We start from the raw sequence: 16552 nt of genomic DNA, 5'->3' as shown, positions 1-16552 counted from the left end.
GCCTGTTAACAGATTTCCACCCCTCCCCAGGTCAGAGACAGGTAGGGAAGAGGAAGTCTTTCTAGGCTCACTTCAGCTCTCTCTGAAGAAACACTAATAGGTCCAGCTAAAGACAACGGGGTGGGCAAGCTCCTGTGTGCTAATCCTGGACTTCCTTGATGAACTGTGATCTAACAGGAGGGGGAAGATTTGGAAGACAGTAGCCCCAGGGAGAAGGGTGAATGTTTATAAACAATTTATCACTCCCCCCACAGAACTTTTAATTGGACCCCATCTCCATTTCCCGCTTCCTTCTACCAGCCCTCTTCAACACTTCATTCATTCCCCCACTTGCAGCCCTGCAGATTCTCAGTCCTGAAGAGGGGCACCCCGTGCCCACATGCAAAGAGTACCAAACTTACTTAGGCAAGTTCCCTGAGAGGATCTTCCAAGCATACTCCCGGAGATACTTCTGGAAGATGGTGGTCAGGGCAATCATTGGCTCGCCGGTGCTCAGCTGCGAACACTGGACCATACACTTCTTGTAGTAGACAAAGAGGTCGGCGCAGCTGGGCAGGACAGCCCCTCCTTCGTCCACATTCGGCTTGGGGGGCCCTTGGGCCTTGAAATCTCCCACAAACCTGTCGATAAGCTCACTAAGGTTTCTAAACAGGAAATAGAAACAGGAAACAAAAACCCGCCATATTAATCTAAACAGGATATTTGAACCGAGAGATAAACACCAAGTTCCAAATTGTTAACCTGATGTACAGAGCCTTCCGAATTCAAGCTTAGGGTCTCACAGGCTGAACCCCCCTCTTCTTCCAAATGTTCCCCCTCCAATTATATTAAAATGGGAAACTTCTCCCTCTTCCCCTGTCAAGGTGCCTAGAATCTCTGACGGCAGCATTCCAGATGCAAAGAGTCCAAGGCAGAGCAGTTCACCGAAGCCCTGCAATCTGACAGGACATAGAACTACACTGTCCAGAGTTCCTGGGGCCTGGGGTGGGGTGGTGGTAGACTCTAGGCCAAGCTTTCTCAATCAGGGTTTTGTGGAAAACCTGTGGTTTCTCAAAGGGGTTTTGTGAAAAACCTGTGGTTTCTGAAGGGGTTTTCTAAATAGGTGAAAGTTAATTCATTTATAAAATATTTTTTAAATGTGTTCAATATTTATCATGTGATTTGGCAATGTTGACTCACCCACCCCTCCCAAAACGGCCAATGATGGGTCTGGAGGAGGAGGGGCCCTGGGTGGGCATGGACACAGCTTTACTTCCCAACCATATTCTGCATGACTGCGCCACTTCTGGGCTTTCTCGAAGCCTGAAGAATGTTTCAGGGGTTTCTCAATGGTTAACAAGCTGAGAACGGTGGCCCTAGGCACCCAGTTTGGTGTAGTGGTTAGGAGTGTGGACTTCTAATCTGGCATGCCAGGTTCGATTCTGCGCTCCCCCACATGGAACCAGCTGGGTGACCTTGAGCTTGCCACGGCACTGATAAAAATCTGTTCTGACCGGGCAGTGATATCAGGGCTCTCTCAGCCTCACCCACCCCACAGGTTGTTTGTTGTGGGGAGAGGAAAGAGAAGGCGACTGTAAGCTGCTTTGAGATTCCATCGGGTAGAGAAAAGCAGCATATAAGAACGAACTCTTCTTCTTCTTCTTCTACAAGAAGGGGGATGGAGGAAGAGAAAGAAGGAGACCTTCCAGCTGATGCCTCTACCCCATTGCCAGTTAAAAGCACGGGTGCTACACCCTTCACGAAAGGAACCTGCTCCATCTCCAGACATTTCAGTGGGACTCTTATTAAGGGGACATTTCCTGGCGAATCAGACCCAGGAAATGCAACTTGCCCAGAGCAGCCCAATACTCACTTGTCCTGGGATTCAATGTAGACGTAGAGGTGGGGCTCAAAGCACTTGGAAATGATGCCGTGGAAGGGGTTCTCTGGGACCTTGGGCCTTTTGGGCTGGAAGGGGAAGAGGCAGGTGAGGCTTGGAACCAGACAGAAAAACATTCTCCCTCCTCCCATCCCGGCCGGCCAGTGGGGGTGACCAGCAAAGTGCCTTATTTGAACTGGCAAGAAACGGTTCTCAAAACTGCAAGAAGTAGCTCTAGAGTAGCACGTGGCAGGGCTTGTTTGAGTCTTGGAAGAACAGGGAGAACAGGACTCACTGTAAAGGGGGGGCGGGAGCCATTCCTCTACCAAGCTCTGTGCCTCCCCTTCCCCCAGTACAAGTTGAAATAAGCTCTAGGAAATAATGGGGAGAATGCCAAAAATAAACTCTGCAAAGCAACTACTGTTCTGCATTCAGTTATTATTTGGGCTGTCCAGCCATGGAATTTCATGTCTCTCGGACTGCGTGACCCAGAGAAGAGGCAAGGGGGCTTCAGGCATTCGGTTTCGTGGTTTTGAAAATCAACAGCCTCTGACTTCGGCAAAGAGGGGGAGGTGAAACCCACTCCCCCCCCCCCCCCGTGGTTTCTCCCAACATTTCCCTCTGCTGGATGTGGAGGTCGCCTTCACTTCACCGCCCGATTAAGACAACTTTTACCCAGATGCTTCTGCTTAAAATCCCTTCCTTTGAGCTGCAAGGATTCCAACACCCCACCACCCTCTCCTTGGGGAAGACGGGGAAATTCCTTTCGGTGACCACGTGGGAAGCTCCGGGAAGTACATCTCCCACCCTTCCTGCACCGGCCTCTGCTCCCTATCACATTCGGAGCGAAGAAGTGCGGGGCTGCTAGGGAAATCCTAAGGTTTACTTTCTCAATGTCGCTCTTTTCCGAGGTGGCTTCTTCGGTCTCCGGCGTAGTTTCGTCCTCCAGGAAGGGATTGGTGCAAGGCGGAGGAGGCTCAGCTTTCTTCTGTGAAGGGACAATTGAGAGGTCAGCAAAGGAAGACGCAGCAGTGCAAACAAGCCGGTGCAGGTGCCTCCACATGCCCTTCTTCATGGTCTTTGATAGCACTCTGTGTTTGCTGCCTTGTGGTTACAATGAGCCCGGACCCAAGCCCTGCAGGCTGGTCAGGAAAGCTGGGACAGGCCCGCGTCTGTCGGACGTCCGTATGATCCCACCGCCAGCTGGATTCTGCCTGCACCTCCACCCCCCCCGAAGAGAGAGCACGGAACCTGAATGAACACCCCTTCCATCATCCAACCTCTCACAAAACCTGCCACCAATTTTGTTAGCCTTTAAGGCAGGGGTAGTCAAATTGCGGCCCTCCAGATGTCCATGGACTACAATTCCCAGGAGCCCCCTGCCAGCGTTCGCGTGGCAGGGGGCTCCTGGGAATTGTAGTCCATGGACATCTGGAGGGCCGCAGTTTGACTACCCCTGCATTAAGGTGTTAGACTCCCCCCCCCCCCACGCACACACACACACACAAACACCACTGTCCTCTGTTCAGAGAGGCCTTCAGCTAACCTTTCCTTTGGGCATGTGCAGACGCACGCCCCATCCTGCTTTGATAGTGATTTGCACTAATGACTTGACCATTGCCGTTTTAAAGCTCCAGGCTCCCCCCCGCCCCCCGTCAGTGGGGTCCTTTCACAATCCCGGCAGTGGGGGATGGAGCCAGGGATCGAAGCCTCCTTACCGCCACCACGTCGGACAAAGTGCTGCCCGAGAAGCGCTTGGCCAGCAGCCCTTCAAAATTGGTGGTCCTCTGGATGGCGAACAGAAGCAGCTTCACCTCAATCTCCTTGGCTCTGGTGCGCATGATCTTCGCCAGCTCCGTCCTGGAGGGGAAGGGGAGCAAGAGGAAGGCGACTCAAAGCAAGCAGGATGTCTCCTGTAGGCCCCAACAGGAGGGGAGGCGTTTGCAGAAATCTTGTTCCAGAGAAACAGAAATGAAGAGTATCCCAAGCCATTCGAAGAAGAAGAGCAGTTTTAAAAATATCCTGCTTTTTACTATCCGATGGAGTCCCAAAGTGGCTTAGAAATACCTTTCCCTTCCTCTCCCCTGTGAGGTCGGTGGGGCTGAGAGCTCCAAGCAAACTGCTCTATGAGAACAGCTCTAAGAGAACTGCTGTAGGAGAACAGCTTCAAGAGAACTGTGACTAGCTGAAGGTCAGGCAGCTGGCTGCATGTGGAGAAGCATGGGATTTCCAGATCAGAGGCCGCCACTGGCTCTCACCTGCTGCACATGGGCTGAACCTCTCTGGCAGGGGTCTGTAACATGACACAGACTCTGGTGCCCAGGGTTGCCTGCTTCCAGGCAGGGCCTGGAGATCTCCTGGAATTCAAGGAGGATACTGACAAGCTGGAGCATGTTCAGAGAAGGGTTACTAGGATGGTGGAGGGGTTGGAATCCATGACTTGTGAGGAAAGGCGGAGAGAGTTGGGTTATTTGTAGCTTGGACAAGAGGACGGCAAGGGGCGATAGGATAGCTGTGCTTTTATATTTATATTTATATTTATATTTATATTTATATTTATATTTATATTTATATTTATATTTATATTTATATTTATATTTATATTTATATTTATATTTATATTTATATTTATATTTATATTTATATTTATATTTATATTATTTATATTCATATTCATATTCATATATTATATTTATATACCGCCCTCCCCGGAGGCTCGGGGCGGTTTACATAAGAACAAGGAACAATACATAAAATGGTCTATAAAAACATGTGAATAACCTTATAATAATAATAACTAATAGTTGTAACCATATAACAATGTAACAGTATAAACAATATAACAATACAACAGTGCAGACTTTATGACTACATAAAGGGGAGACCTGTTGAAGAAGGGGGCCAACTGGTCTACTGCAGCTTGAGAGACCAGGACTAGGAGCCATGGGATCAAATGACAGGGAAGGAGGCTCCACTTAAATTTTAGAAGGTTTTTTCTGACGGAGAGGGCCCTTATTCCCTTATTCCCAGGGCGCCGGGCCGCGGTTCCCTCTCCCCCTCTTCCCCCCCCTCCCGCAGTAAGAAGCTTCCAGGGCCACAAGCTTGCGGCCTGGGAAGTTTTTTACTGCGGGGGGAGGGCGGGGAGAGGGAACCGTGGCCCGGTGCCCTGGCCTTCGCGGCCCGGCACCGGGCCGCGGACCGCAGGTTGGGGACCACTGGTATATAACATCAAAAGTAATAGCAAAAATGTCCAAAGGATGTGATAAGAAGTGTTGGAAATGTCATGAAAAAGTCTTTCATATGTGGTGGAGATGTGTATAGATTTGGGGCCAAAATACATGCAATCTTGGAAGAAATGTTTAATCATAAGTTTCCATTGAAACCTGAATCTACGCTGTTAAGCACATGCCCGGAATCTTTTCCTCCTCATGCCAGAAATCTATTTTTCTACGCTACAACGGCAGCAAGACTCGTATTAGCCAAGAATTGGAATTTTCAAGATATATACGGTTGACTCTTGGCTAGACAAACTTGCTGACCTGGCAAAAATGGCAAAACCTACATCTAAGGTAAATAGAGAGTCAGCTGAAGAATTTCGGGAGCAGGGAAGCTTCTATTTGGACTATCTTACTCAATGAGACGTGAAACAAGAAAGAAAAGACAGGGGGCGGGGGGTGGGTGGGCAAAGGTCAGGGGGGATATTGTGTTTGAAACTTCTCCTTTATTTTTCTTCCTGCATATTCTTACAAACTAAAAAGATTAATAAAAATAAACAAACAGATGTCAACTTATCTCCAGACAGCATGATCAGTTCCCCTGGAGGAAACAGAAGCTGCCTTGTAGGGCGCATTCCAAGGCATTACAACTCACGGAGGGCCCCCCTCCCTAGCCCCACCCCCTCCAAATCACCAGGAATTTCCGAACCCACAGCTGGCAGCAAGACACCTGTGGCCTCGGCCTGGCCCAGCAAATGGTTACCTTCAGGCGCCTCTTGGAATGGAAAGGTCTGCATGCCCCTGGGGCACCAACCCATCAGGCCCTGAACCAACAGCTCCCTGTGCCTTCTGGCCATGGAAGAAATCAGCCAGGTAGACAGGAACGCGCAGATAAATGGAAAATGGGCCGCCACGGTGGCTGGATAGCAACAGGCCAGCGCCATGCGTAGAAGCAAGCACCCTTTGGGCTTCCCAGAAGCTGCGCACCTTGTGATGTGACAGAAGTCCACGGCAATCCGCTCCGTCATGCACCATTCCAGAGGGAACATGCGGCCATACTTCTCCTCATAGTCCACCAGCTGGCGTTTTATCCAAGCGTAGCGCCGGTCGATTTTGTCCAGCCAGGCCACCTGAGAGGGGGAGAATGGAGCGTGACGGTCATCGTCCTCGGAGAGGGGTCAGGGAACTGGGGAATCGGCAAGCAGTGTCCCCGCGTGGCTTCCTCCAAACTAGGGTTGCTCAAGCTCCTACCGACTGGACTCACACGCTATTCACGGGTTGCAAACCGGGAGCTGATTTTCCAGTCCTCAGCAGGATGGTCTGTTGCCCTGTTCGCGGCTGTTCGACACCTAGTTACCTCCGTCCCTCCCTTCAGTTTATATACCGCCCTCCCTTAAGGCTCAGGCTTTCTAACCAGGCAGCACAGTGCAACTGGCTTTTGCGCCTGCACTCCCACGCAATCATAGAATCATAGAGTTGGAGGGGACCGCCTGGGTCATCTAGTCCAACCCCCTGCACTATGCAGGACACTCACATCCCTATCGCTCATCCACTCTAACCTGCCACCCACTTGAACCTTCACAGAATCAGCCTTTCCAGCTTGTTTAAAAATCTCCAAAGATGGAGAACCCACCACCTCCCGAGGAACTGAGTTCTGCTTACCCCTTGGGCGGCCATCCCACCCTGCAAGCAGAAAGACAAGTGTGCTCAATATCTGGCCCTTGCAGGATCGACAGCTGCCTTCCAAGGGGATACCCATCAATGACTGCTGTTCACTCTCAAACAAGATGAAGACAAAGAGCTGCCTTCTTGTTCCTCACTTTTTACTCCCCAAAGGAGTCTCAAAGCGGCTTACAATTGCCTTCCTCTTCACAAAGCAGTCACCGTTCTCTCAGGATACTCTCATTCCCCACAGGGTGTCTGTCATGGGGAGAGGAAGGGAAGGTCAGCCCCTGCACCACTGTGTTCCTTTGCTCTTAGGCTCAGCCAATGTGCTGTGAAAGGTGCTGTCCTCTAGTCTGGAGAACTGGGTTTGATTCCCCACTCCTCCACACGCAGGTAGGTAGGGCTGAGAGAGCCCTAAGAGAACTGCTGTGTGAGAACAGCTCTAAGAGAACTGTGTCTGGTCCAAGGATACGCAGGAGGCTGCATGTGGAGGAGTGGGGAATCAAACCCAGTTCTCCAGATTAGAGGGTGGTGCTCTTAACACCACGCTGGCTGAACATAACAGCAAAAGTACTTAAATAACACATTGGTGATGGGACTGATGTAGAGGGGGCTGAGAGCATCCGGAGAGAACTGCGACTGGCCCAAGGTCACCAGTAGGTCTCAAAGCGACTTATGATCGCCTTCTTTTCCTTTCCTCTCCCCGACAACAGACACCCTGTAAGGCTGAGAGAGTTCTGTGAGAACTGTAACTAGCCCAAGGTCATCCAGCTGGCTGCATGTGGAGGAAGAGTGGAAAATTGAACCAGTTCTCCAGATTAGAAGCTGTCACTCTTAATCACGACATCGAGCTGGCTGTCAGAGAACCAGAAATGCTACTGGACACAGAGTGGAATTTGCTGCCAGAGGATGTAGTGGTGGCCACAGGAATAAACCGCTTTAAAAAGGAGGTGGGATAGATTAACGCAGGAGAAGTCAATTAATGGCCACTAGCCATGGCGACTGAGGGGAACCTTCACAATCAGAGGCACTAATCCGCTGAATCCCAGGGGCCGGAGGAAACTGGCTCTGCCCCTCTGCCCTGTTGCTGGCTGTTGAGAAGAACTGGGTGGCCACAGTGTGGGACAGGATACTGTACCCTCACTGGTCTGACCCAGCAGGGCTCTTCTGATGTTCTGATGAAGGACTCAGCCTCTGTGCCTTGTTGTTGGCCTCCCGGAGGAACCAGGTGGCCACTGGGTGTTAGACAGGATGCTGGACTGGATGGGCCCCCAGTCTGATCCAGTAGGTCTCTCCTTATGCTCTTGACTGGGTTCAGATCCCCACCCTGTCATGAAAGCTTAGCCAGTGACCTCAGGCCAGTCTCACACACACTCAGCCTAACCCCCCATGCATGGTCGTTGTGCGGACAAAATTAAGGAAAGGAGAACTGCACAAGCTGCTTTGGATCCTTGCTGGAGAGTAAAGCAGGGATTGCAGGAAGCAAATAAACAACATGCATGCGGTCCTGAGGCCCTTGGAGGAAGGGCAGGATAAAGAAGGCAGGAGGGAGAGGAAGCCGGTATACGTGGCAGCCTGCAAGGCACAGCACCCGGGGTCTCCTCAAGACGGACACACAAAGGCCAAGAGTCCCGGCTTACGTCTTGGTTTTCCTGGAAAAGCAAGAGGTATTCGGAGAGGTGCTGTTTGATGAACTTCTTGATGATCTCCTGCTTGATTCGGGGATCCAAGACGTTGGCGACCAGACACGCGTCTCGAAGGACGTTGCTGGGCCCCCCGGCCCTCTACCGAGAAAGGACAAAGGGGACGTTTTTTTACAACAAGCTGGTCTTGATCTGGAGAACGCCAAATCTTTACGTACAAGAGAGGAAGAAAACTTTCCAAGGGGGTGCCGAGGATGGCATTTGGTTTCGATCAATGCAGACTGCTGGTTTTATCCAGAGCACTGCCCCCTCCCCGACAAACACCCGCAGGCAAGTGCTCACAGAAGGGGCTGCCGATCCAGACTTGCATTTTCTATCTGAAAGTTGGAAATATGAAATGGCTCCAGCACAAGCACTGGATATGGAGTCCAATGTTCTGGGACTGGCGTATCCACAGGACTGCCTGTTCCACTACATCTCCCGAAGTACGCTGAGGTCAGCGGACCAAAACCTGCTTCGGCCAAAGAGAGGGGAGACCAGCCTCGGCCAGGGCCTTTTCAGCCGTGGCCCCGGCCTGGCGGAACGCTCTGCTGAAAGACATCAGGCTTGGTGGGGCCTTAACCAGTTCCGCAGGGCCTGTAGCACAGAGCTGTTCCGTCAGGCCTGCGGGTTGAGGCCCAAACAGAAGATCGAGAAGGGGTGACATCACTGCTGAAATGGAAGTAAGATCAGCCCCTCCAAAATATCTTATTCCCTCCCAGTTCAAATTAAATGGGGTCCGATAAACCTCACAATTACTTTTTAATGATTTATGTTCTGATCTGATTCTAGGATTGTTTTAAACCATGTGGACACCCGGCCTGAGCTATCCAGGAACCCCCTCCTAGACCAATGTGACTGCTGACTGCTGAGTCGAGTGTAGGTGGGGAGGAGGCTGAAGCTGTCCCCCTTTCCTTTCCCACCTGCTGTTTCTCCTTTGCAAATGAGTTCATCCCCACCCCAAGCCCCCCACCCCGGCATCTCCTGCTATTCCCAGGAACACAGCCTGGGGGTCCCCAGCGGCCGCTGAGTTCACTGCTTCGCCCTGAGATAAGGAAGGAAGATACCAGGCCTGCTACTTATCACGGCAAGCGAAGTTTCTTACCTTTGTGTTTTGGGACGGAAAAGCTTCTTCGAAGTCTGCCAGGATCTGCTGCCCCAACTCGTTCTGGGCGGCCTTTACCCTGCCGAACGACAAACGGACATTCAAGGCCACCTGTGCAAGCGGCTGGCCAAAGATACACCCGGCCTTTGACGCTGGCTGGGGCTCATGGGAATTGTAGTCCATGGACATCTGGAGGACCACAGGTTGACTACCTCTGCCTTAAGGCAGAGCTTAAGCGAAATCACAGCTGATAATAAGCCTGTGATCCTGCAGGCAGAAGTTCAGCAGAGAAAAGCTAACTGACTGCTTTTCCTTGGTACACTTGCTTTCTACATGCAAGGAGAGTCTCAAGAGGGCCACTCTCCACCCCAACCATCCCTTCCATAGCATCTCATGGACAACTGAACAGGCTCCAGTTGTGCCAATGAAGGACTTGTCCAGTCTTCTGCACGGCACATCGAGGTTCTCCTTTGCTATTCTGTCACGTTTGAACCACCTGTTCCTTCCAGGGGCTCCGGGCAGACACCACAGTTTTCCAGGTTATCCTCGCAGCCCCCCGGCCCATGCAGGAGATTAAGTGGAGAAAGCCTGGCCCAGAGAGCTTGGCAGATGAACGGGGAGACCTTTCAACCCCTCTCAGGGGTAGAGGCACTGCCTGGTTACCTTTCGGAAAGCTGCCGGATCTGTGGGATCCCCGTGTACTTGCTGAAGTGCTCCAGCACATTCACGACGCCCTGTAGGAGGTTGGCCACCTCGCCATACTGCCTCCGCCGGGTCATGGCCCTGCAACAGAAGTGAGGGACAGAGTGGGGTGGAGGAAATAACATGGCTGGCTCCAGGGGGCAAGGCAAAGTGACCCTTGGCCTGCAAGGCGATCCAGTCTAAGAGAACACTCTAGCCCAGGGGTAATCAACCTGTGGTCCTCCAGATGTGCATGGACTACAATTCTCATGAGCCCCTGCCAGCGTTTGCTGGCAGGGGCTCATGGGAATTGCAGTCCACGGACATCTGGAGGACCACAGGTTGACTACCCCTGCTCAAGCCCATTAAAGGAACTTCTCTTTGACCGGCAACGGGCACAACACCCAAGAGCTCCTCGGGTGCAAGGCTCTTTGGGCACCACCCAAAATGCTGGCTTCAGCCAGAGAATTTCCCAGATGACTGGGCTTGTTTCTCGTTCCAAAAAATATAGATTTCTTAAAAGAAAAGAAGACGAGCTAGGTTTTTTTTTTAAACTCTGCTTTTCACAACCCGAAGGAGGCCTAAAGCATTTTACAAATCTACTTCCCTGCCTCTCCCCACAACAGATGCCCTGTGAGGTAGATGGGGATGAGAGCGCTGAGAGAACTGCTGTAGAACAGCTCTAAAAGAACTGTGACTGCCCAAAGTCACACAGCTGGCTCCATGTTGAGGAGTGGGGAATCAAATTCAGTTCTCCAGACTGGAGGCCAATGCTCTTAACCACACCACACTCTTTAACCACTGCTCTTTAACCGCAATGCACATGCTCTGCTTTGTGCAGGCGTGTGTGGGGAGATAGACATTTCCGTTCCACTAAGGAACTGTTTAATTTCATTTTTTGCTTAAGCAAAAACATTCAGCAAATGTCTAGTACTGCTTGAAGAGGAAGAGGAGAAGGAAAACCACTTCAAAGACTTCTAGAACCAGAATTCTTCACCCCCATCAAGAAGAATTTGTTGGTGGGAAGAGCTTGTAAGGTGCAGCTGACTTTGTGTGAGCCCTGGTGGGGGTTTCAAGGCAAGAGAATAACAGGGATGGGGTGGGGCCTGGCGGGCACAAGGTCCCCGGTTCAATCCCCGGCATCTCCAGTTAAAAATCAGATAGAAGGGGATGTGAAAGACCTCTGCTAGTCAGGGTAGACAACACTGGTTTTGATGGGCCAAGGGTCTGATTCAGCAGAAGGCAGCCTCAGGTGTGTTCATAAAGTGGTTCCCTGTTGCCTGCCTCTGCAATGCATTTTTGTCCTTCCTTGGTGGACTCCCATCCAAATGCTATCCAGGACAGACTCTGCTTAGCTTCCAAGACCAGTCAAGAGCAGGCTAGGCCGGGCAACCCTGGTCTAGTCTATGTTAGTTTAAAACCTGCTAAAATAGTGTATTCTGCCTGACAGCATTAAAATCCTGCAGGCAAGAAGGATGCTCCTTAACCAAATTCGTGTTCTGTTCCTTTTTGGCTGGTTGTGGGGAGTGGCACAGAAATTGAAGTCCCTTCCCCAGTGACTGGACAGTCTCCTCTTTGACTTCTGAGGTTTGAGCCAGAGTGGCAGATGCCAGAAGGATCTCAGAACGCCCACCAGGTCTCTCAGGACACTGGACTTGGCACCACAACTTCCTTGCGCGTTTTAGTCGGATTCCTGCAAATCGCAGCTGACGCTCAACCCGACACATGGCTTACTCGAGAGAGTCCACCCCGCCAGCCAGCATGTGGAGATGGTTCAGTGTCGTGATGGAGGTGGTCAAGTGGCGCTTAGCGTGGTCCAACTGCTTGATATCGCGGGTGATTTCTTTAACCTAGTGGGTAAAAGAGAAGAGGAAGAGCTGGTTTTTGGCCCCCACTTTTCACGATCCAAAAGATTCCCAAAGTGGCTTACAAACCTTTCCCTTCTTTCCCCCACAACAGACACCCTGGAAGGCAGGTGGGGCTGAGAGATCTCGGAGAGACCTGCTTTGTGACTGGCCCAAGGATACCCAGCTGGCTGCTTGAGGAGGAGCGGGGAATCAAACCCAGTTCTCCACATTTGTCGCTGCTGCTCTTAAGAAGAGCTGTTTTTTATGCCCCCTTTTCACTACCCGAAGGAGTCTCAAAGCGGCTTACAATTGTCTATCCTTCCTCTCCCCACAACAGACCACCCTTCTCAGGTAGGTGAGGATGAGAGAGCCCTGAGAGAACCGAGACTGGCCCAAGGACACCCAGCTGGTTAGATGTGGAGAAAGAGCTCCATTTAACAGGCCCTGCAGAACTGCAAAAGCTCCTGCACGGCCCTCAGCACTTCTGGTCAGGGTCAGGACTAAGAAAGCCCTGGTCAAGGCCAGGTGAATCTCCTGTGGGCCGAGAATCGCCAGTAGATTAGCACCTGCAGAATGAAGGGCTCTGAGGAAGGCATGAGGAAGTGGTCTTCTCTCAGATATGTGGGTCCAGACTGTAGAGGGCCTTAAAGGTTAATACCAGAACCTTGAACTGCGTCCAGTCCACAATTGGCAACCAATGCAGCTTCTGCAGCACTGACTGGATATGGGCCCTGCAAGGTGTTCCAGCGAGGACCCTAGCTGCTTCATTATGTACCAGCTGCAATTTCCAGGTCAAGGACAAGGGAAGGCCCACATAGAGCGAGTTACAGAAATCAATCCTGGAGGTGACCGTCACGTGGATCACAATGGCCAGGTGTTCTGGGGACAGGTAGGGCACTAGTAGTTTTGCCTGGCGAAGGTGGAAAAATGCCATGTGCACTACTCTCGGGATCTGTGCCCCTGTAGTAAGTGAGGTGTCTAGGATCATTCCCAAGTTCCTGGCACAGGACGTGATATTAAGATGCGCCCCAGCCAGGTAGGGCAAACATACTTCCTGATCTGCCCTCTTCCTTCCCAGCCACAGGACTTCTGTTTTCGAATCATAGAACAATAGAGTTGGAAGGGGCCTCCTGGGTCATCTAGTCCAACCCCCTGTACTATGCAGGACACTCACATCCCTATCGCTCATCTACTGTCACCTGCCACCCCCTTGAGCCTTCACAGAATCAGCCTCTCCGTCCGATGGCTATCAGCCTCTGCTTAAAAATTTCCAAATTTTCTTGGAGGGGTTGAGTTTCAGGTGACTCTGCTAAAGCCATTCAGCTACCACTTCCAAAGCAAATGTATTGGGGCGGGGGGGGGGGAGTCTGGGCATGGGGGAGAGGACTGCCATGGGGAACCCCACAAGGGAGTTGAAAGGGGAGAGATAACTCTTCCCCCACTGCGACCCTCTGTGTCCGGTTCCGTGGGCCCCTGCTCTTACGACCACAGCCCCACGCTGGCTCTCTTTGCTGCAGAAGGCCACCCAAACAACCCAGAAGGCAAAGAACAAAGAAGTTTACTTTTAAAGTGCTAAGAGGAAAACAAGACAGCTCATCACTTACCATCTGCTCTGACTTTTCCGCTTTGTCCTTGATGTCTTTGATTTTGCCGAAGAGCTGCTGGATGGCTTTTTGGGCCTCTTCGAGAGCCTGCAGCAAGAAGGAAAGAATAAATTGGCTTCCCACTGCGACTCGTTTTTTTGTTTTCTTTTCGTTAAGAAGCAAAGTGAGAACGAAATGAAGGCACGCTTTTCTGAACCAGTCAGCACCTGGTCTCCATCGCCGACAGAGGAATTCCTGGACCAAAGACTAGGCCCTTCTCACAACCCCTGAGACTCAAGGTGTTATAAGCACCTACAGTTAGGGAGTGCTTTTAAGAGAAAGTGTTTTGAAGTCTTCACAACAACCCTGTGAGGCAGATCAACAAAAAGCTTGCAGATCGGGAGCCAAGACATTTTGGATACAAGTACACGGGCGCATGCAAAAGATGGCAAAGTCTAATACACAAATGAGACCAGAAGCATTTCTTTTAGCATAGACAAAACTTTGGAAAACAGTCCAGGGACTTTGTTTTTCTATACGATTGCAGCTGTGAGACTCTTATACGCTCCGAACGGGAAAACTACAGCAGAGGACTGGAGGCTGAAGATATTCGAGTTTGCTGAAAGGGCTAACCTTACGAAGCTGATTAGAGAGAAGACCACTTCCTTTGTGACTAATTGGAAGCCTATGATTGACTCCTTGCAGGAAAGCGAGAAAAAATGACGGAATGACTCGCAGTTGGAGAGAGTAAAGAAAACAAATGTCGAATTGATGTCAGTGTTAACTTAAAAGTACGCTTGGTATAAATCAATAAATCTGGTGTACTTCTGATGATCATAAATGAGGCTGATGAGAAACCTGAATATGATCCGGCTGACTAGGGGCCCCCAAAACTGATTGAAATCAAGTTGTTCTGTACGTTCTTTGTTCTTTCTCTCTTGCATGTGTGCACGTGTGTGCTTTTTTCTTCTAAAATGGGTATTAAAATCTTTTTGGGGAAAACAGTTGCAGATGGGAGCAGCTCAGTTCACACAGAACACAAGACCATGTTTGTTCATTCCGGGCATTCGTATTTGTAATAAAAAGTCACAGTTCTCTCTGGGCTCTCTCAGCTCTACCTGTCGCACAAGGTGTCTTCTGCGGGGAGAGGAAGGCGACTGTAGGCTGCCGTGAGGCCCATGTGGTCAGCTGGGTGACTTTGGGCCGGTCACAGGTCTCTCAGAGCTCCCTCAGCCCCACCTACCTCACAGGGTTGTTGTTGTGAGGAGAGAAAGGGTAGGCAATTGTAACCCGCTGTGAGACGCCTTCAGGCAGCAAAAAATGGGTACAAACCCCCAGCTCTTCCAGCCTCTCTGCAGACTGCAGAGTCAGATATCAGGGGCAACGGTAGCAGCCTCTGTCAGCAGGGGGCTTTGCGTCCCACTGCCAGGGAAAATAAAGAGGAACTGCTCAAACCAGAGCGGTTTTTCCATTACAGATTAATAGCAATTCCTTTCTTTTCTGCTTAAATTTATCTTCTCACGCCAGGAAGAAGGTCTTGGCAGTGATCACCAGCCCCTTTAAACAAAACAAAAATTATATACATTCTGTTCCAGAGGCTTCTCCCCCCTCACCGCCCCCGCCCCACAACTACACAATTAATTGGGCCCAGAATGCCTGTCCTCAATTTATCCAACCGCAGTCTACGGCAGCTGCTGTTTGTCACTGGACAGTTATTCAAGCCGAAAATAGCCCAAGTTAAGCTGTTGTAGACGTCAAGCCGTCGACGGGCCCAGTGAAGAGGCCGACCCGGAGCCTCGGCTCCTAGTAGAGTCCCCCGCCATGATTCCATGATTCCCAGAAGAACGTAAGAGGAGCTATGTCGGATCAGGCCAATGGCCCACCCAGTTCAACACTTTGGAGGTCTCAAGGCACAGATGAAGTTCTGGGCTCTAGACAATTCCCCCCACATTGAAGGGGAGAATTTGTCCTTGCACCTGTCCAAAAATGGACCCTGAAGCAGGGATGCCAGCCTCCAGATGGGGCCTGGGGATCCCCTAGAGCAGGGGTAGTCAAACTGCGGCCCTCCAGATGTCCATGGACTACAATTCCCAGGAGCCCCTGCCAGCATTTGCTGGCAGGGGCTCCTGGGAATTGTAGTCCATGGACATCTGGAGGGCTGCAGTTTGACTACCCCTGCCCTAGAGCATTGTAGTCCATGAACATCTGGAGGACCACAGGTTGACTACCCCTGCCCTAGAACAGGCTTTCTCAGCCAGGGTTTTGTGAAATCTTGGGGTTGCTTGATGGCCCTGGAAGGGTTTTCCCTTATAGATGCGAGTTAATTAATTTTTAATCTATTTTTAAAATTTGTTACATGTTCATGGGATGATATGACCATATATAGTCACGTCAACCCATTTCCCTTCTTCCCAAAATGGCCAATGATGGTCCTGGAGGGGGTAGGAAGGGGCAGGGGCCCAGGTGGGCGTGTCCACAGCTCTGCTTCCCAACCATATTCTGCACTATTTCGCCACTTCTGGGGTTTCTCGGAGCCTGAAGGATGTTTCAGGGGTTTCTTAATGGTAAAAAAGTTGAGGACGGCTGCCCTAGAATTACGGATCATCTCCAGACTGCAATGGTCAATTCTCCTGGGGAGGGTGGAAGCTTTGGAGGGTGGGCACTGTGGCACTGCACCCCACTGAGGCCCCTGGCCTTCCCAGGCTCCATCTACACATTCCCACGAATTTCCTAACCAGGATCAGGCAACCCTCACCCCATCCCAACCCATTCTCTGGGAGCTCTTTAGCTTCAATTGGGCGTGGGGAGATTGGGAACAGAGTTCAAGGCAGACCAGAAGGCTGTGGAAACCGCTGGTACTGCTCCATTTCTGTGTACAGAATGATGAAGTGAAGCCAGGGTGGCTGCATTTCCCTC

The 16552-nt window shown here is 51.0% G+C and overlaps 1 protein-coding gene across 1 annotated transcript in view; it reads right to left on the bottom strand.

The window, feature by feature from the left end:
• Positions 1-16552, bottom strand: part of VPS53 (VPS53 subunit of GARP complex) — a 45338-nt gene that overhangs the window by 14655 nt on the left and 14131 nt on the right. Inside the window, exons 5-14 of the mRNA XM_077311324.1 lie at positions 13658-13744; positions 11941-12056; positions 10189-10308; positions 9526-9604; positions 8379-8522; positions 6061-6203; positions 3577-3718; positions 2745-2846; positions 1853-1947; positions 402-644 (exon numbers count right to left, since the gene is read on the bottom strand). Of these exons, the coding sequence (XP_077167439.1) occupies positions 402-644; positions 1853-1947; positions 2745-2846; positions 3577-3718; positions 6061-6203; positions 8379-8522; positions 9526-9604; positions 10189-10308; positions 11941-12056; positions 13658-13744 (1271 nt within the window). The remainder of the gene's footprint in view (positions 1-401; positions 645-1852; positions 1948-2744; positions 2847-3576; positions 3719-6060; positions 6204-8378; positions 8523-9525; positions 9605-10188; positions 10309-11940; positions 12057-13657; positions 13745-16552) is intronic.

This window comes from Paroedura picta, chromosome 15 (assembly GCF_049243985.1).
Source record: "Paroedura picta isolate Pp20150507F chromosome 15, Ppicta_v3.0, whole genome shotgun sequence".
Classification (NCBI taxonomy): Eukaryota; Metazoa; Chordata; class Lepidosauria; order Squamata; family Gekkonidae; genus Paroedura; species Paroedura picta.
This window is presented reverse-complemented; position numbering and strand designations above follow the sequence as displayed.